The 21,128-nt window shown below is 35.0% G+C and overlaps 1 protein-coding gene across 1 annotated transcript in view; it reads right to left on the bottom strand.

Annotated features, from left to right (window-relative positions):
* LOC136412633 (lachesin-like) overlaps window positions 1-21,128 on the bottom strand; it is a 204,739-nt gene that overhangs the window by 77,253 nt on the left and 106,358 nt on the right. Inside the window, exon 3 of the mRNA XM_066395764.1 lies at window positions 6,632-6,756. Within this exon, the coding sequence (XP_066251861.1) occupies window positions 6,632-6,756 (125 nt within the window). The remainder of the gene's footprint in view (window positions 1-6,631; window positions 6,757-21,128) is intronic.

Here is a 21,128-nt window from a genome sequence, read left to right as displayed (position 1 = left end):
TGAAAGAGACATCTAGGAAAGGAAGCTTTTAATAGCATCATCGCGTGTATGTCTGAGTCGTACAACCTGGCGTCTAAGACAAGGATAGATAAACGAAGCATCAGTCGTTTATTACACATGTTGGCGTCCTTGTTCAGTTGTCGTCTCCACGTTTTCGTCCTCTATCTTACTTGGGGTAACCGACTGACCCACTGACCTAAATAAGCATCCTCTGGTGCTGAATCCATGGAATGTGTGGAATGCGGGTTTGTTTATGTTGTAGCCAAAAGGTTCAAAATCAAATTCCGACGTGCACTGTACTGACGCATTAAGACCTAAAGCCCAATTGTAATCTATCACCGTGGTGTAGAAATATACTAATTTTTTCACCATTTACGATGATAAAACTGTTAAGACTCCTGTTAGAACGATATATTAATTGTTAGTTGTTTAGGTTCGTCTAAACCCTATGTTACGTCCATGTATATCGCCATCTGTTTTAGAAATATTCTTAGCACGACTATATTGCAGTACCGTTCTGCTCCCATAAGGGGATTCTTGGGCATGAGAATTTCCGCCACTTTTCTTTGGCGGAACTTGCAATTTGGGTGTAAGCACGTTTCGCAAAGTCGGTGTGGTTGCAATAAACCAATAAAGGGCCAATCTAGCTTTTGACCTAAATATTACGCTTTGGCACGATAAGTAGCAAATTAACCGAGAGTGGGCTCGGAGTACGAGTACGCCTACGCCTGGATTGCTCAGTTTTTGGTACTTAAGAACTGACTGAAGGGGCCAGGGTGTCTTTTTCTCATTACCCGTGAATCGATTTCTGATCTATCCCATTTTCCGATTTTGTCATTTTGTTTAAATCGGTTTTTTTCTAGTATTTTTTGTCACAGAGACTTAGTTGAACCATTAAGGTCTTGTAACAGTTCAATGTCAACTTTATCTTAATGGTATTCTATGTATACATATATAGATACTGTTCAAGTTATTTAGTAATGTAATCAATAAACCTTGTTATCGTTAAACGGGTTGTTGATTAATTTTGACCAGAAAACGGTGCCCCTGAGACTGCGAATTCAGGGCGGTCCGAGCGTGAGTATCCAGTCCTCGATTATCTTGAGCCCACGGGTGAATTCAACAAGCAGGGTCAACCAAACATTTTCAATCCTTCATTCTGGACCAAAAATAAAAACTTCAATAGAATTATTACGATTAAGGTTAAATTAAATGTAAAATAAATTCCAGAAGAAAAATGCAATGTGGTGTGTTGCGGCATGACTTGAGATGCAAAGTTTGTCATATTTCAGTTTCATCTCCATGGTTATTATGGCGAGCGTTTCAGCTCTATCTATCCAAGGAACATCTAACCAAGGAATAAAATAGCAAGATTCACGAATATAATAAATATAAATTTTATTTTTTTAAATAAAATTATTATATATTTTTTATTATTTTTTTAATTAAGGATGATTAAACACATAGAAAACTTGCTATCACAATGATACATGTAGAATCTTCTTGCTGAGCATTATATCATAATACGTTTTATACAGAACGGGTAGCAGACAATTAAGAATTCGCGAATATTTTCATTGTATCCCTTGTGGGTGATAAAAAATACTAATTTGTTAGTGCAAGCTGGGCAAAAGGTGTATTTCATAATATTTTAACACATACCATAATGATGTCTATTAATGTTAGCAGGGGGAATAATATATTATACGTAATGTAGCCATAACCGCTCCGAATTAGGAAAAACTGAACTTCCCTGGTTCGTTCCTAATCATTTTTATAGTCATTTTTATGCGATATAAAGTGCAAAACATGATATATGACCACGTCACGACATCCTTCCTATGGTCATATATTCTAATGTTTTTTTGTTTCGTTTCTAATGTAATGTACCCTTATGTTACGCCCATGAACATCACCACTCTTTTAGGTAATGCACCCGCCATGGCTAGATTTCAGTGTAATGGATCTTGCAACAGTAAATTCAGGGAGAACTTACGAAGTAATTTATTTTACTATTAAATAATGCATCTCAATCAAGTTTACAAAAATGAAGAACACGGTTCACAAAATATGCACCAACGCGACAATTTGATCAACAGAGAGTTTACAAGTTTTGTAAAGTTCTTAAGTACTAAAACCGAGGGCTAATGCTCATAGGCGTACTATGGCAAAGAGGCAATTATCAGCTAATCTATTATCTAAATCTTTAAAGCGTAACACTTACATAGATGAATAGCAATTTTGATCTTGTATTACGGGTATTGGAGTTATGCTGATTTAATGAAACGTCGATATATGTACTTAAACTGTGATTCTTACAAAGAAAAAGAGTAAAAGTTTTATTATTCTACCAGGTAATCCTTTTTTTAACAGTAATAGTACTAAAATTTAGCTACGTCGAGTACATTACCAAAAAATATACATAGACATAAGGAACATAAACTGAGTTTCTTCATTTTTGTAAACTTGATTGAGGTGCATTATTATTTAACAGTGAAATAAATTACTGTGTAGTTTTTTCATAAGTTTGTTGGTACATGATCTATTACACCAATTCTAAAATGATTCACAAACATGTATGCCACGCGGCTCTAAATAGTGTATCCCCTCCCCCTCCCAACAATTATTTTTATTTATTTCTTTGAAGTTTTTTTTCAATCAAAAACGGTAGGTGAGCACAAAATTGAAAACAAACCAATTTCCTATCAACGAATAAATTTTTTCATTATTTAAATGCTATTTTGAAAGACCTCAAATTTGCGTTGTCACTTCAATTTTAAAAAATCGGACATTTTGCGCTACCGGTAACGCAAGCAACTTTAAAAAAGAATAAAAAATGTCAAAAGATATTATTTTTTGTTCTATTTAATACTGCTTTTGAATTTTAAAAGAATGTTAAAAAGTTTGAGAGGGAGGAAAAGAGGGAGGGGGGAGGGATGTAGAGCCACACGGTATGTAGTTCGAAGCCTCAGTAAAAGCATTATTTTATCGTTACAACCACTATGGATATTAAATCTGCAACTTGCATACAACTTCCCGGGTCACCTTGTATAATTCGATTGTTAAACCGTCGCGTCGCATCGTTAATAACAGTTTTTTTGTGCAAAACGAAATCTCTGCATCCATTAACCAACATTTCCGCCCCAATCTAGCGAGGTTATTAAAATATTATAGGGCTATATTCCGAGCTTCCAGCACTAAATGTGCGGTATATTCTTATTACAAACCCACTGCTAAACCCTTTAACAGGCTATAAAAACAATTTCTGGTCCATTTTTGCGTTTTACGATTATTAGTTTCACAAAGGTAATAAAAATATAATTAGTTTTTAAGAGATTCGGCCGCAAAGTAAGTCACTGGGGTACTTCTACTTTAATCAAGTTCGCAAGGGAAAAGTGAAAATTCGCATTTATGATAACTTGAGGAGTAGGCAACCAATAATACGTCCATCCTTTTACAATCAGCCATTGAAGCTTGAAATAAGAAGAGTTATGATCTCACCACCATTTTAGAAGAGAGAAGTTAGTTTAGCGCCCTTAATAGGTCAGGCTAAGTGCCTAAGAAGACCCTAGAGAGCTTTATAATTGCCTAATCCGTAGTCTCTTATGTATATTCAAAACGTTAGTTTAATGGCCTTTAGTGAGACTTTATGGCTTGAAATTATTTTAACCGGCTGAACTAACTTCGTGCCAGATGGGCCTTGTGGCCAAATTTTAGGATTATAATATTTTGTTTATTGAAACCGTTAGGGCTGTTTTATGGCCTCTTCGAATTTATGGGTAATCTAGATAAGACTAGATTATGTGCGGAAAACAACCCCAGACAGCTTATTACAATAAAGAGAATAATCGATTTTAAAGAATAGCGTGTATAGAAACGAACCCTATTCGCTCGGCTAGAGGGAGGAGGTTATAGGGCAAAAATCAAATCAATCAATCATTAATCAGAGGATGGGATACTATGATAAAGTGCATTCAACAAAAACTTACATTTGGCCTCGACAATGCAATGCATGTCTCACAAATTGATTCATTACGGTCCTGGTACAAGAAAGAAGAAGTTCCAGTCCTATTGGAATAAAGCGGGTAACATACAATATTTTCATTTCAAAAGGAGCCATTATTTCTTTCCCCAAAGAAAAGCAGGTCTGGACTAAAAACAAGCCAATTGTTAAAAATCGTGTCCCTTCAAAATCCTGATTCAGCCATGTGAAGGGAGATGAAATCGGTTGATCCATTCTCGAATTAGAGTCAAACACAAAAACCTGGAAACTTATCCGTTTTTAAGTTGGGTTATCTGGGTAGTGATAGGGGATGGATTCCACAATTCAAGGGGCATCGACTTTGAACATCCCCCTCGACATCTGATTGTTCGATACCTCGGTAGATGTGTTTTCGGTCTAGATCTAATTTAATCGATCTAATGTATATTTTAGTAACGAAACAAAGTAATAGAGGTGTAGTTTATTGTGGAACCGACAAGGACTGAATATTGACTGACGATAATAAATTTCTTTTTCTACCACGAGTTTCAAAACCATTATTATTGGGTGTGATGAATGACTATAAAGTGTGTTTCCAGGCATTTTTTCTAAAATTGTTGAATATCAAGTTAATTCAGGTTAGTTCAGGTCAGTGAATTGGGTGTTCCTGCGATGTTTTCAAGATTTCTAACGAGAGTTATAGAAATTATAGGAATATTAAGAGAGATGGACAGATACTTTTGGGATGCCAATCAGGAAAAGTAAGAAAGTAAGATTTGAGCGGAATTTCAAAAAAGTCTTAATGGAAAACGCTAAAATTGGCCTGTTTAGCTTAGTTCAGATAAAGACTCTTCATAAATGCCAGCCTCCAGGACAGTATTCCATTATTCCATAGATCCACCATAAATCTGCTAAATGAACAGAAAAGTGAATTTCACGAAAGCGAAAAAAATTGAAGACAAATAACCAGGGACTTATTATAATGAAAATAACGGAGAAGATGGGAATCCCATGAAAGATTTGCAAAAAAAGTATTTTTGATGATGTGTAATGTTCTAGTGATGAAGTGAACCTGTGGAGGCTTTGGATCGGTGAATTTCTACGTCACGGAAGCAATCTTAAGACGTGGAATCTCCGCAACCTGTTTACATCATATAAAAACAACAGAAAGCAACATGCGCTGGTACTTAGACCAAGTGGATAATCCTGAAAATACAGTTTTGGTGCGTTCAAAGTTTGAGGAAAAAAATGCAGGCGGAATTGACGTGCCCCATTCGACTGGCAAAGAACAATATCGAGAAGGTTTTACTAAACGATGAAAAATGTTGGGCATCGATAACGAAAATGCTTCAAGAAATAATAAAGAGCAAGAAGAAGCAGGAGCAAACGGGAGAAGAATTATAAGGAGGTCACGAAAACTGGATACGCCTGTAGTTTTTTTCCACCTCCCTACTGAAGTAATTCTTATGCGGCTCCGAGAGGGATTGTCAGGGTGAAGAGAGGGAAAAAGTTCAGTTAGTCAGCAGTCCTGGATGAACATACCAAATCAACACTAAGTGGGCACCCAAGATCATTTCCAGCTAGCTCGCATATCTGGTAGCAGATTCTACCATCTTCTATAAATAAAAGGGTTAGTTCAGATGGATTACTCGAGTGGCAACGTGACTTGCTTTAGTTGCTTGCAGAAGTAGACAAACCCATGTACGCGATTCGTTAAGGAAGGCTGCGTTTCCCATTCAAGTAGTCCATCATATGGATGTTCTTATAAACTTATTTTCTTAAAGAGAAGATGCCGAAATATCCAAAATGCTCGAAAATAGGACTATTGCATGCCCTTAAATTGTTTGCACGATATTACTTTCTGGATACCACGACGTAGATTTATTAGGATTCCATTGCCAAAACTCCTCAGAACTCTATGCCCTGCGTGCATTTGTGTTCACGTTATGTTTTGTATAAATTTCCTTTTCGTCATGTAGTATATTTCCTGATTTGGGGAGATATACAGTGTTCCGACTACATTCCCGATTCACCAGTCAAAGCAAACAATTTCGATAGTCTAAAAAGCGGCATCGAACAGCGATTTTTCCATTCCCGAGGGAGAAACAACGCTCCAAGATTTCGGTTTTTGTACTGAACGCATTATCCTAAAGAGAAGGAAGAATTTTCGATAGGAGAGCTTAAATTTCCTCTTTATGCCCCACCGCATGTAATTTCAAATCGATTCTCTAATATGATGGGATCTAGGAGTTCCCATAACCCGAGACCCTCTAGAAAATATGTGTTTACATTAAAATTATTAATGACACACCAATTTTAGATAAAACAGGGTTGTTTTAGGGTAACCAATGCTAACAGCAAAAGACTAAAAGGGTCCTGGGATGATTTGGGCAACTTTTTGAATGAGGGTCTGTAAATTGCTTTAATGTTTTATATAAATCTAGGTGTTTATTGTCTAAAGTTGGAAGGCCTGACTAACTTGAGGACTACTTTACTAAGTATTTTTAGGCACCAAATTATCCTTCCTACATCAGCCACTTTATTTGTTGCTCTCCTGGCCACTAAATTTCTCTTAAATATTACATCTTAAATCCTATACTGTTGAAGTAGGGAAGAATAAGATGATGATACATATCCCGAACATTTTACCTTATATTTCCCCAGATGATTGACTGTGCAGGACAAAATGGCCTCCCTTCCCACTGGAACTGTTAAATTATTTATAGGAGCAGCAAATTCTGGCTCTTCCAGGAGGTGTACCGTGGACCATTCCTCTGAAAAATAAATGGATATTAGCAATTTTATATAGATTAAACCGTTTTGGCTTATTGCCTAAGTAAACAGCTGATGAAATATTAAAGGGGCCTTTATGGGCCAGATGCGAGCGGATGTCCACAAATTATTTTAAAATTTTACTTAAAACTCTCTGCGCTTTTTGAGGGTTTTGTGGGAAAATGCATTAGCGAGGAGTTTTTGCAGAAGAAGTAAATGTGTTATATGAACTTGGTGTATAATACATACAGTGATCGGCAAGAGTATGCACCATATGGGATTTTTTTTTTAATTTGAATTTATCGGAAAATTTTATTCTTGGTAAAAGTTTGTGCATTTTTGCAAACTCAAAACGGAGTTTATAAAATTTGTATATCTCACTTCATATGGGGGAGACTCGAAAATTATGAAAATGGCTCATGAGTAAAGTTCCTCTATTTTTAATTTTAGAGGAAACATATTACGAAAAGTTGTTTAGAATTAAAAGATAAGTCCAACAATGAAATTTGAAGTTTCTATTCCATAAAACATTTTTTCGGATTTTTTTAATTTACCCCGTATAGAAAATAAAACAAATTTATTTAATATGTCAGTTTCGTTTCAGAGAGAATTAATATAATATTATTTGTCTTTTTTAACCCTCTCTGAAACGAAACTGACTTATTAAATAAATTTGATTTATTTTCTATACGGGGTAAATTAAAAAAATCTGAAAAAGTGTTTTATGTTTCAAAAACAAATTTTACATGTCACACATGTCGCTTGAAAATGTTGCTTATGAGGGAAAAAAGCATCTTATCCTCTTTCTTATTTTCTTGCACTAGAGAGAGAAATATGACTTTTCACACTCAAAGCTCGGGAAAGCTCGCTGTGTTCCTTCATTAGCTATAATCTCGAAACACTAAAGACAGTTTCCATCGTGATTTGGATACTATTTTATTTATAGCCATAATATAATTGAGCTCTAAATATGCTATAGCGTATTTCGGACGACAAAGCAAACAGAGGAAACCGTAAACGTTTTAGGTAATGATAGATTGTTTGAAACAATGTTAGAAATTAATTAAAATGAGCTAGAAACTAGGGGCGGAAAATGAGGGCGGGAAGTAAAAGTACATAATATGATATTTCCTAACCTGCAATGAGGATAGTAATGACTGCGTTTTCCGTAATTGCTTTTAATTCTTATGGCTGTAAATAAATTTATTTAACGTCGCACGTGGAAAGACAATGAAAACTAGGTCACTAAATCGAACCTCCATTTTCCATATTATTTATATAGGAGGTTCCTACTATGTGGAATATTCCACATAGTATGAAATATAGAACCTATTTTTTCATTTGTAAAGCGATAGGTTATAGAACCTTAACTTATTCTCTACCTATCTCCTCTTTACACGTGTGATTTTGGGACAAAATCAGCACAAAATTTCGAAGTCAAATTCGGCAATAATAAAATGTAGGGTACTCATATAGGGTGGCATTTTTCAAGTATAAAAGCAGGTATCATATTTTGATACCATACGAAAAAGTTGAATGTAAAAATTGTAGGGTAACTAAATGCAAATAACCGAAATAATTTTTTCAACACAGAGGGTAATTCAATGTAACATGCCGAAAAATACAATTTTTTAATGGAACACCTTAAATGCCATGACTTATGCGTATATGAATTTTTCTAATTCGAAATGCATCGAACACTTTACTATACTGTTAGCAGTTTGATTACATCGCAAATTACCGTACTGCCATGATTATTTTTTCCTCAATTATGTCGGCTACCATTGAAGTGTGCAACTGAAATTGCAAATTAATACGTGGTGTTCAGAAACGTCAGCTGTTTAAGATATAGGTTTATGGGTCATTGATGCATTCATGCATTACCAATTCGTCGTCTTGCTCCTCGCTTTGCAAACTTGTAACGGTATCACTCTCGTATTAATTTCCATCTGGTGACATAATTATTTCGTCACTTTATCGCTCTAAGTTTTTAAACATCAATTACTATATACACGATGAATGTAATCGATAAGTAAAATGTGAAAAGCGCCTCAAAAAGAATAAATGGTAATGAATTGAATTGTCTATCAGATTCATGATAATTCTTTTACTTCGATGAGGGTGATAGCAGATGAAATTGACGTATTTCATCAGGCAGAGTGGAGAGTTTCGAAAAAACATAAATACATTAAAATTCATGTCCTTCAAGCCTGAAATATTGTCTCGCTAGTCATTTAAAACAATGGGGACATATGTTAGCCGGCACGTTCACCAGATCTTTCCCCATTGGATTATTATTTATGGAGAACTATGAAAGGCCTTATACAGAGATCTATGGAGAAAGATGCTTTAAGATCAATACAGAATTTAAGAGGATATATAGAGTAGCGTTTGCAATAGTAGAGGGCGAATCCTTCAAGTGTCTGGTATAGTTTTCTTTATTTACTATTTGCTTATTTTCTTATTGCGAAGGCACTCTGTGCAAAATCAGTAATCATAAAAAACTCATTTAGGAAATCTGAAAATCCAAAGTGGCGCCTTTGGGCTTGAACAAAGTTGATGACGGGTGTGGAAAATCGAAACGTCGGATTTCAAGTATGTCGTCGCCGTGTTGTAGAAGAGGAAAACTTGTAATAATGAGAATATGCAGGTAATCAGTTTCAAAAATTAAATGAATCTTTAGCCTTCTGGGACATCGCCAATTTTCGTATCATATCAATATTTAACCTCTTATATTCACGTGTCTTATGAAACCAAACTTGGTCGCCACTCTGCAATAACCTCTCCCATGATATGACAGCGCTAAGAAAATATTACCGCACATGCGAGTACATGCTCCTCTATATTATATTTACTTAGGAAATAACCTCCTGGGCAGTCTGCACTATAAATCGAATATGCTACAGGGTTAATAAAATACCCTCAACTCGATGTCCCAAGAACACAAAATTATGATAAACTAAAATTTCTCATTGTCTAAATTGAATCGGATCGGGAGTTTGGAAATTTTATTCAGAACAGAAAAATATTTCCCAGTTTTGAAAGCTGAGCTGGAATTCTGGAATCTAACAGCCGCGTGTTACTAACGGTGGCAACCGCGATAACAAAAAGCACTCCAGGCGAGATGCACCTGGAAATATATTTTCCCTTTATCTAGGATAGTAATTAAGCCTGGAATAGGCGATTTATATGCAGAGTAGGCGAAATGCAAGTCGATCTCGCTTTGATTTGTGGAACTCGCTTGGATTGTAATTGATATACAATTTCAACTATCACGCATCGGATTTGTTCGAATGGATAAGCGATGTTTTATTTTGTGTGCGACATCTGATTGATGGTTTTAGCCTGTAAGTTAATCAGGAACTGAATTAAAATACCGTTTTGGGGACAATTATATCGCGCGTTATAGAATTATGTCACGAATGGTAATATCGATGTCGGTGCATGATTTCTGAAATATTGTAGGACGTTCGAGGGCATTTACGAGGGCCTGAAATTCCCTTTATGAGTCAATTTACAAATTGCGCAAATCGCGTGTTCGCTCCCTAACACTGCTGCAATTGAGGATAATCGAGAATCCCAAACATTTTAAATCCTTCGTGTCCTCGAAAGTAGTTCATCAATTTTACTTTTCATGCTACATATTACGCTCTACTGACCTGTCCTTAAGAGGCTCCATTTACTCCAGAAGGAAAAATTGCGCAAAGTTTAAAGAGTTATTTCCCTCCTTGTTGAACATCCGGAACTAGCGAGAGCACTCCTGTATCGTTTTGCCGTTGCTTTTGAGGTATCTACTAAAACCGGCACTACAACCTTTTAGCCCATCAGAAACAAAATGAATATGATACGCCACTCGGGCTGCTTCTTTCGGAACAGTTTTATTATGTTCAAGTAAAAAGCATATTTTCCGCTTTTATATTTCATAAAGTAGATAGAGGAAGAAGGGTCGGAGTTAAGGAAATATAAAATTTCATTGCGGTAATGAAATTATATTATCAGTCTAGGTTTTGTCGGTTGTTCGGTGGTTATTGCCACGGCTATAACCTTTTAATTATGTCCGAGTTTACTGGTGATTTATAACCTCGTTTTTTATACGGTACACACATTTGAGTTCCTATATTGAGGAAATGCCACGTATTCATCCATATGTAACCTCTTGCGACGTGAGACCCCCCCCCCCCTTCCCCCCTTACAGTCCATCTAAATACTGAAGAAACTAGCCATCGCCATAACTCACATAAAAAGCAGCAAAAAAACGTGTAGACGCCTGATAAACCGTATATATATTGAATATATTGAAAAAGTTCAAATACCTTATTAATCATGGCTTTCCGAGTGAACGTGAGTTATGTAGACATTCGTAACATCACAGGGCCAAGTTACGCCTTTATCGTGGCAAAACGCAATAAAACATGTGTTAAAAGAAGAGGAACGATCGTAGAACATGGATAATTTTATTGATATGATAATAGAGCTCCTCATTATCCAAGCCAGCAATGTTAGTGGCAGCGATGATATTTCTGAATTTGATACCGATGATCGTGATCAAATCTAACAAATTAGCCGGAGTAGCAAAATAAAATAATAATATACAGGGTGGAGACTTTAACTGGAATAAACTCGCTAGCGGGGAGGTGAATAATGTTTCGAAAAATCCTCGAGACACGTCAACGTTTTAATGTATTTACGTACATTTTGCAAGCGATATGAAAAATATAGCCCTTCAGGGGTAGCTGAAACTACCCTCGACATGTTTTTTTCAAATGCAACCCTACGGCTTGTGACCCCTCATTGGAAAGCTAGTGGAAAGAAGAATTCAGCATACTGGTAAAATTTTAGTTTTTAGTACGTTTGAGGATCGCATAAAACAAAACGTAATTTTAAAGTTTAATTTATTTTCAACGTAACAATTACTCAAAATGTGTCCCAATCACTGGTTGGCAACATCCTAGTCTGTGGTAGGTTTCGCTCCTTACATTATGCAACATTTTCGATGTTATTTTAGTAATTTCCTCTCTTGTCCTTATTAGTTAACTAAGGCATTTTCACCAGTTTGCAACAACACTTTGCTTCGAACTTTAAATTCGACATGAAAACTAAATTCCTCTTTGCGGCTGTGTAAAAACACTAGCAAAAAATAGCAAATATCATTTGTTGGAAAAAAATTACTTGGAATTTTTTGTGGAGACATCTGAAAAGTATGGTTTATATTCCAAAATTAAAGAACACACATTTTGAGCAATTGTTACGTTGAAAGTAAATTACTGGATTCTTCTTTTTACCAGCTTTCTAATGAGGGATCACAATCCATAGGGTTGCATTTGAAAAAAACATTTTGAGGGTGGTTTCAGCTACCCCTGAAGAGCTATATTTTTCATATCGCTTGCAAAATGTGGGTAAATACATTAAAACGTTGACGTATCTCGGGAATTTTTCTAAACATTATTCATTTCTCCGCTAGCGAATTTACTCCAATTAGTCTCCACCCTGTATACAGTGATGTTGTTTTATCTCTAAACATATTATGTTATTACCTTATGTTTAATTTAAAAAAACACACCTCAACTTATTGAAACGTAAGTAACCAATATTACATATCAAATGTTTAAAACTTCAAATTTTTAAAAATGTATCGTCAAAGTCAATAATTTATGATTAAAAAGCTACGCTTTCCTTTTCATTTAACGGCATTAAGCTACTAATAGGTGCAAAATAACATTTGTATGATGAAAATTCAAATTTTAATTGAAGCAACAATGTTTAAAAGTGAAACAAATAAAAAATTTACAATAAATGTTGGAAGTGTCCTCCTTCGTGTTCTAAACAATAGGCAAGGCGTTTTTCAAATTCTCGCACAGAATTTCTTAAGAAAACGGGATTTATTTCGTTACAATTCTTATGTATTCGCTGTTTTAATTCATCTGCATTTTGAATTTGAACGTTATTATAAATCTTAGATTTACGGTAGCCCTAAAGAAAGAAATCACTGGGGGAGAAGTCTGGAGACGTGGGTGTCCATAAAATTGCTCCAAATTTGCCTATCCACTTAGTGGGAAACTCTTGATTTAGTAAAGCTTTAACAGCATTTCTAGAATGGGGAGGAGCACCACCTATTTCAAACTACGGATTTTCAATATTTAAATTTGCAATTTCTGGCAAAATTTGATTTCGAAGAAGATCCAAAAATTTAGTTACATTGAGATTTTCTTGAATAAAAAATGATCCAATAAGGATATCACCAATTATGTGAATCCAAACATTGTATTTCGTATTATTATTATTATATATATTGCGTGTGGGTTAAAGTTTGTACGTGGGCATTTTTATTTGACCAATGTCTAAGGAATAATAAAAAACGTAGATGTAACGAGGTACATCAAAATCAAAATAAGGTCTTTCCCATAATTTTGAGAATTTACAAAACCAGATCTTGCTTTTCCTGGCATCAAGCCTTTTTTATGCTCTCCAACGTTCGGCTACCTTCAGTATAATTTTGAAAATTTTAATTCTGTGTCTAACTACAAGTTTTTAAGTTTTCTAACATTTAACGGATACCTCTAGCGGTTTTCAAGATATGGGCACAAATATCAAATTATCTAATATGCTGTTTTCTTATTAAATGAGCTGAATTTCTTTTGAAAAATATTTGCTGGATATGTAAATTGTAGCAATAATTATATGATGTGTAGGTTTTACATACAAGGAATAAATTTTAAGAACCTCTAGCTTAACTCTAGCTAATCTTAACACCCTCTTGCTCAATACCTGCAATGTATTTGTGAATTCATTTGTTATCTGTATTTTTGTCATATTTTGAATCAAAGATTTAACGTTTCATAGTGATCGTTCTTAATATCGAAACACCTTGTATATTCGAAAAAAATACCACATATTGATTTTTTGAGAAGGGATCAATCGAATGGAGTAAACGTAAATGAATATTCTCGTGCCCAAGTTTGGGTTAAATATTTCAAAAGGTCTCAGAGCAAAATTGGGAAAAAATTAGTGAAATTTTGAGACTGGAAACTTTGCATACGATAAATTTAGCCATATCGTAATATTTTTGCAGAAAGAATATATGCGAAGATGAAGTGTCTCAAATTGGGCGGGGACCACCTTGTATGCCCATACGATTTCTGTATTCCCATAGAATTAAATCAAGGGACACAAGTATTGAAGTTTGACATTTTTTTTTTCATTAGACTCAGTAATGCTAAATGTGAGATCATATCTATCAGAGTTATCCGCTTGGAAACATCGGCATTGCATGCATGAAGAACAAATAGCCCAGTCATCCTGTCCAACACGAAACAACACTATAAGGCTGCTCGTGTTATCGATTTTGTTATCCGTGTTATAAATATGATGTCAAGAAAATAATGTCGAGAATTAATTCCGGTTTTTGAATAACATGACCTGTTTTCCTAAGTTCGTTACAGGCGCAATTTTGTTAATAATGCATAAGTCTTTAATAAGTAACATGTTTACGTGAGTAACAGTGGTTAGACTTTTTTTAGTCCTTATTGGAATTTTTCAGAGGGACATGCAATATTCAGATTCGATTCAGGAAACACACCTGCCAAAAGATAGGGGAATGTCAGATAAACCTGCCGAGGGTAGGGGTTGTTTTTTTTTTAGTGGATTCAAGAAAGCACCGAGCTGGAATACATATTAACAAAAAGCTGCTATATTGAACAACTTAATTACAGCTTCCAAAAAAGGCAATTAAATTTCCTTTAAATCGATTTATCATGCTCCTATACCTAAAATCGTCATATTTCTCTAATAAATGTTGTGCTCTATATCGTCTCTAAACACTGAATTATTTTGTCATTTTTGCCGAAGGTGGCTCTGAAAAGCCGTGATGATTGAAAACAATTGAATATTTGTATGCGCGTCGCATCGAAGATCTTCACCCCGGCCGCACAAAGTGAATTATTTTGGCATTTTTGCCGAAAATGACTGTGGATAGCCATGGTGACACACGTCATGCCGTCATGTAACAACTGCGCATGGCATCAAACATTTCTGGATGAAGCTGAAACGATCGTCGAGCTATAAAATCCCGATTCACGAATAAAATGTACAGTGGCTCGAATCCGAATCAGTGGCGGAGATTTTACAACGAATGTATTATCCAACATTCGCGTGCGACAATCTGCTTTGTTTTTTTTTTTGTTATATTTGTGAATAAGGTCTCACACACAAGCAGGAGGGGAATTTCACATTATTCCCCCGGTTAAAACTAATTGAAAATATTATTAATCGTTTACGAGGGGTTCGAGTGAACATTCAAGAATAATAACAACAATGCAGTTGGAAAGGCAGTAATAAACAGTAATAACAACAAAAACCTCTCTGAGGGAGATATTCTAGTTCCTTCTAAAGACTTAAATTACTTTATCACTCCCAAATATGTTCCTAAGAGAGACTATTTTAGCCATAGAAGGAACAGTTCAAGCCTGACCGCAGAAACACCAACAAGATCTTATAATTAGGTGAAAATTAATTTTAAATGAACTTTAAAATTAAACAAAAAATTTACTTTCCATTAGACAATACGCAAAACAGCATTTACTCGGAACGCGATACAACGGAAATTTAAGTATTTTTCCCAAAATAAAGAATTAAAAGAGTTACTTTGACCCCTTGAAGAATGAAAACTTTTATATAAAACAAGTTTAGCTGAATCGCTCTGTTCATTTACCCTCTAGCACCTGATACTCTTTTCTACCGCTGTCTCTGGGACGTGTATGGATGCTATTTCGTATATTGAACGACGATGGTCTCAGGGGCAATGGTGAAAAGTTCATTTTCAGCTGACGACATTACCATAATATTAACTGGGCATATGTAGTAGCTGCTAATTATCGCGTTATTTTCACTAAATTATTAAAAAAATATGCTCATTTACATTAAAATTACCCACTCGAAAATCTACCAAGACATCAGTAAATCAACACAGCGCTGCATCGTGACGTAAACTGTTATAATTGAAAATGAAATGAAATGAAACGAAAACAAATGGAGAGCGCAGTCGTAAAGCACCCCCACCTCCAGTCGAGCATAACCGAATGTTCGCGAAATACTCCGAACAACGAAGAATTATTAGATGAGTTGTTTATTTTAAATAAATTGTGTATTTCAATTGAGAGTTCTAGCAAACTAGCTTATTTGCACTTAGAGGAGTTTTTATGCATTAAGTTTCGATAAATTAGTTATCTGAACTAAATAGAGCGTATTATTACTGGGACATTTGTTTAATAAAATCAAATAAACTGTGAGGTAATTTATGAAATTTCGTGATTATTACTTTAAACAAACCAACTACTCTAATTGCCACAAATAATGTGTGGCCTCTAAACTCATTAAATATGTATTTAAATTTCGTAAATTGTTGCCAAATAAACCAATTTATTCAGAGGGTTTTGTTCGCTAAATGAGGTATTGTTTTCTGCTTTAGGGAAAAAAATCTTTAAAAAAACAAGCTGAGAACTAATACCCGAAACGTCGTAACTGAAAATCGAATGTACAGTGGATAATTGGCAAAAATATCTTAACAAATTTAATACAAATTTGAAAAATTTTTCGGATTTGGAATAATGCAGTATTTTTCGGAAAACACTTTGGCTTTTTGAAAATAGCTCAATAACGAGGAAATATTTTGGAAAGTCATTGACCGGGCTACTAAATCCCCACAAACTTTTGCTGTTTTACTATTTTTCTAGCTCTTATAGCTTTCAAGGGACCTGCCCAATGTGGTCACACTGTAAATATCGCGGCTGTCATTAACCCATGGCCGGATTGTCGCTCCTAAATGCAAAAAGATATCAAAACGTGATTTTGGCCACAGATAAATATCAATTGTGGGGGTATTTTTATATTATTTTGGATTATAAGGGTCAGCTATATACAGGGTGAGCACAGAAACTTGATTTTTTTATGGGACACCCTTTATATTTTTAAATATTTAGCTAGTTTTTCTCAAAAGCTTCAAGGCATTTCTGGAGTTCATATAGTTTAGAAAATGGTTAAAATGATGAAAATCGGCTATCGTTGGCTTAATATTTCACTCACCACATAGCGAAATATTGCTTCTTATTTACTCGAACCCTAAACTGTCCAAGAATTTCAAATTGCCAACGTGGGATAATGCTTATATGCATATGTATAGGATGATCATCGTCTGAAAAACACCGAGATTCAAGATTTTTCCAAATGGCTACAAATATTTTCCAAATATTAGAAACAGGCATAGGGCGTGCATTAAGGGTTGAACTTAAGGGCAATGTAACGATACTAAAAAAATGTACCACTTGATTAAACGAGGAACGGTTGAAGAGAAGAAAGGAAAGAGGAGGAGGAAAGAAGGATGATTGAAGAAATCGAGAAATTTAATTTTCTTTAAATAACGATCACCCTATATATGACCGTAAGTTCCGGTTGCGAATTTGCAACCGGGATATTGATATATAATAAGGTTTGTAGTAAATAAAGGACCACATTCCGCTTTGGAATTTTCTTTTGTTTATGGGATATTAACCTTTAAAATGGCCGGTTTCCAACGTTTAAACCATTACATCCCCCAAACTAATAGTGTAAGCCCCATATACATTTATATTTTCTTAAAGCACAAATGACGAAGTGAACGTAGAGCTGACTGCGAACTGTGCAACTTATGCCGAATCCAGGAAAATCGGAGGTTTAGGGGAGTAATTACTATTCCTACATATAAAGTGAAATTTATAGTGCCAGTATTACTGTGTCAGTGCAGTATTATAAGTTTAGCCTGCGAAATTTGAAAGGATTTTTAAATGAAGTTTAATTCATTTATATCATTTAAAACTTAAACTGGGTATGTTGTTCCGTTGGTATGATATCATAATATACCTACCATCTGTGAAAATTGCCTAATTTACCAATTAGGCCATTATATAGTTGTGGCAAATGTGGATGCTATTAAGCAGAAATTCTTAGGACGGATGAAGGTGGGGGTGATTTTTTCTTTTAGTTCCTGCAGATTTTCTTAGGTTTGTAAATTAAGTATTATTATTTACCGTTTTATTTACAAACTTCTTGAACACACATTTTCTTCATTAATCATAAGCCTGGGTAACAGCCTTTTTTAAGTAAATATATTTACAACATGTATATTGGTGTGTACTTTATGTGATGTATTACTATATTAGTAAAAACTCCTGTCTGCCCCCGTTCAAATAAAAAACATCTGTTTACTGCGGTACGGAACATTTCTCAATGTATCATTTAAAAAAAAAAACTTTTTGTGGCGCCACCCTGTATATAGCTAGGCCTGACGATTAAAAATTATTTTAAAATACTACCGGAGTTAACATTTATCGATTACCACATTTTTATTTTTATGCCTTTTTGCACTTAAGGGCAATCATGGCGCATTCAATATACGGGGTAAGTTTTTTTGGATGGGATGGGATGATGTAAAGGCATCTCAGAAACTAACAGAGTTAGAAATTCGCTTAAATGGGTGAAAATAGCAGTTTTCGAGAAGCAATTTAATACTACTCTTATTTGCTTGGAAAAAACAAGTATGTATTTTGCAAGAATCAAAATTTACCGAGTCTCTTAAGTCGATCTAGTCCAATTATTAGTGGTTCTAGGAAAACAGTGTATATACAAGTTGTGGATAATATTACCTTGAGTAGACAGGCTTATTAGATTTTTTCTGACAGAAACTATACTTATTTTTTCAATTTATATATCAAAAAGCCATTTTCTGAGCTTTAAAATAATGTAAATGTAGGTTTTTCTAACGTTGTCTAGACTTTTATAGAATTTATTGATATTAACGGATGCACTTTTTGGATTTCTGCTTGCGGATAATAGTTCTGATGAGTACTCGAAAGAAAGAGCAATACAAATGAAAATCATACATCCGCCAACGTCTGCACCATGGAAGCTGTGCCGAAAAATTCAGTTAAAGTGCAAATTATTAGACACAGGTTGCGACATACATGGGCGTCCTATAGGGGCACATCAACCCCCTCATAACTCTTTGATCTTAGATCTAACAGGTCTAACCTAATTAACAATATTAGCACTATCGCTATATACAACTCAGATTTCCTGATCGTGCCTCGACTTTGTCGTAAAAATAGAGAAGTTTCTACATATATACAAAAGGGTTAAAGCTATTTGACCTAGGAATCCCACATAAATAACCACATACTTATTTTTGAAAACGACGAACCTAAAGCACTTTTTCTAGATTTTGAGCTAAATTTTAACGTAGTTGTGCCATGGAATCAAGGCTCACATATTATGTTTTACGACCATTAAAATGATTCATTTCAGCTAGAAATTTAATTTTTTTTGTGAAAATGTTCATTTATTTTTTTAATTTCACCCAATTACTTTTTGCAGAACAAGTGCTTTTCCTCATCATTCTGTACATAAATATGCAGATTGCTCGCAAAAGGAAAAAAATCCATGAGAATCTGTTAAGGTTCTACAAGCAAACTGAATACAGGCATTAAGAGAAAATCAAATATGAAATGAGCAAATTTTAGATTAAATCTCGCATAGCAAAAACCAAAGGGCTGAGAACTGGTTGCGTCGGCGAGGGTCGGTTCGGGGTTAGTGGTCAGTTTGGTTGTGTTGTAAATTCCACCTTAAGGGTTTTGTGAAAATCGCACATACGTGTTGAGTTCTGGACGCCATCTCAGGTTCCTCTCTGTTTTCAAAGTCTGTATATTTCGAGAAACTTAGCTCTGAAAGCCATGAAGCAAACACCATAAACATTCTTCCGAATGCGGAGTTAGGTATTACATTATGTGAAAGCCACGAACAAATGGCAATTTAAATGTTTCCAAGTTTAAATCTATGTAATTCGTTATAAAGGGAGTAATTAATTTCAAATGACTTCAATTTGAATACAACAGTACGCATTACAAGTTGGTGGTTACAGAAGTTTCAATGTATTAGAGGCAGAGATGCTGTTGGTACAAATAAAGCCGAACATTGAAAATCTCTGCCGGCATAAATATTTTTCTTATTTACGTCTTTAAGGGAATTTAATATCCCTTGCCCTGTCAAAAAAATTACATTACCGACCTAAAACAAAATTTAATATAAAAAGCGTCTGCAGACAAGAGGCGAAACTAATTTGTCTTCGTCTTAGACAGGACACTTTTTGCCGGCTCTAGAGGATGTGACACTGTATTTTTTCCACGTTAAATATTCACAAATAATACTTTCTGGAGAAAATGTAAACAGATGAAGAAAATCTCCGTAATCTCTATAGCGCACTACCTAACCCACGGGGATGATTATTAACAAAGGAGAAGGTAAGGAAAACTGCGACCAGATATTTTATATCTCAGTAAATTTTCCGAAGAATTTAAAAGGATAAATATTAACGGATATAAGTGAAATCGAATGGGTTTTAAACCTTCAAACGAATAGCTAGTAATTGAGAGCTATTTGGTTTGTATATGTGTTTGCTTAATCCGAGATGCGGGTTCAGTTGCACAATTTACGATACTGGTAGCTTATTCAATTCGCTATTCGCCGTTTTTCCAAGCGAATTGTTACATATCGGAAATATTGTCCATAAAACCTCCTTTCGAGGAAAATACTTTTTTAAGCTATTCCAACCAATGTCGAAGTCAGTGTCGACCTTCGCTAGGGATTCAATTGATAAATCGTCTTATTCGACTCGATATCGAGTGTTCGGTGTCGCGTAACAGTTTCATTAATTTCACTGCCTTAGTTGAGACCTATTCCAGAATGCGGAAATAGATAGCCTAGTCGACACTAAGGAAATATTGTCTTACAGCTTCTAGGATTTAAATGGATTAAAAATCGTTCTGAGTTCGTTCGGGCTGCAGCTTACTGGGAGATTGCAGACTTCTTTCGCTTTATCGATTAAGTCGGGATGTAGCTATGCTTACAGGTAAAAGCATCGGATGTATATGCAGGGTGTCCCAGAAAAAATAGCGCAAATGAGTATGGAAAATAGAAGTGACTTACAGAAAATTCTACATTCTTCCTCTGCCTGGGCCTTAAACTGAGATATTTCTAATCTTAGAAGAAACATCTAGATAAGGTGATTTGAGGCCGAAACCTGGAGCCGCAAGATGACGAAGAAAGCGGAAAAAAATTTGTACCATTTCTTTATGTCCCACTTTCGTTGTAATTGTGGGATCTCTCGGTTATTAGCAAAGATAGAGAGATGCAGTTTTCGCGAACCTGTGTTACTTTTTAGTGTAACTAAAGATGACATTGACAGAATTGATTGAGCTATCTTAGTTTTAGCACTACAGGGCGTTTTTGAAAATATTGTATTTTGGGATCCCCCCTATCGTTTGAATATGCGTCAAGTTATTGAAAGTGTAAA

This window comes from Euwallacea similis, chromosome 12, assembly GCF_039881205.1.
Source record: "Euwallacea similis isolate ESF13 chromosome 12, ESF131.1, whole genome shotgun sequence".
NCBI lineage: Eukaryota > Metazoa > Arthropoda > Insecta > Coleoptera > Curculionidae > Euwallacea > Euwallacea similis.
This window is presented reverse-complemented; position numbering and strand designations above follow the sequence as displayed.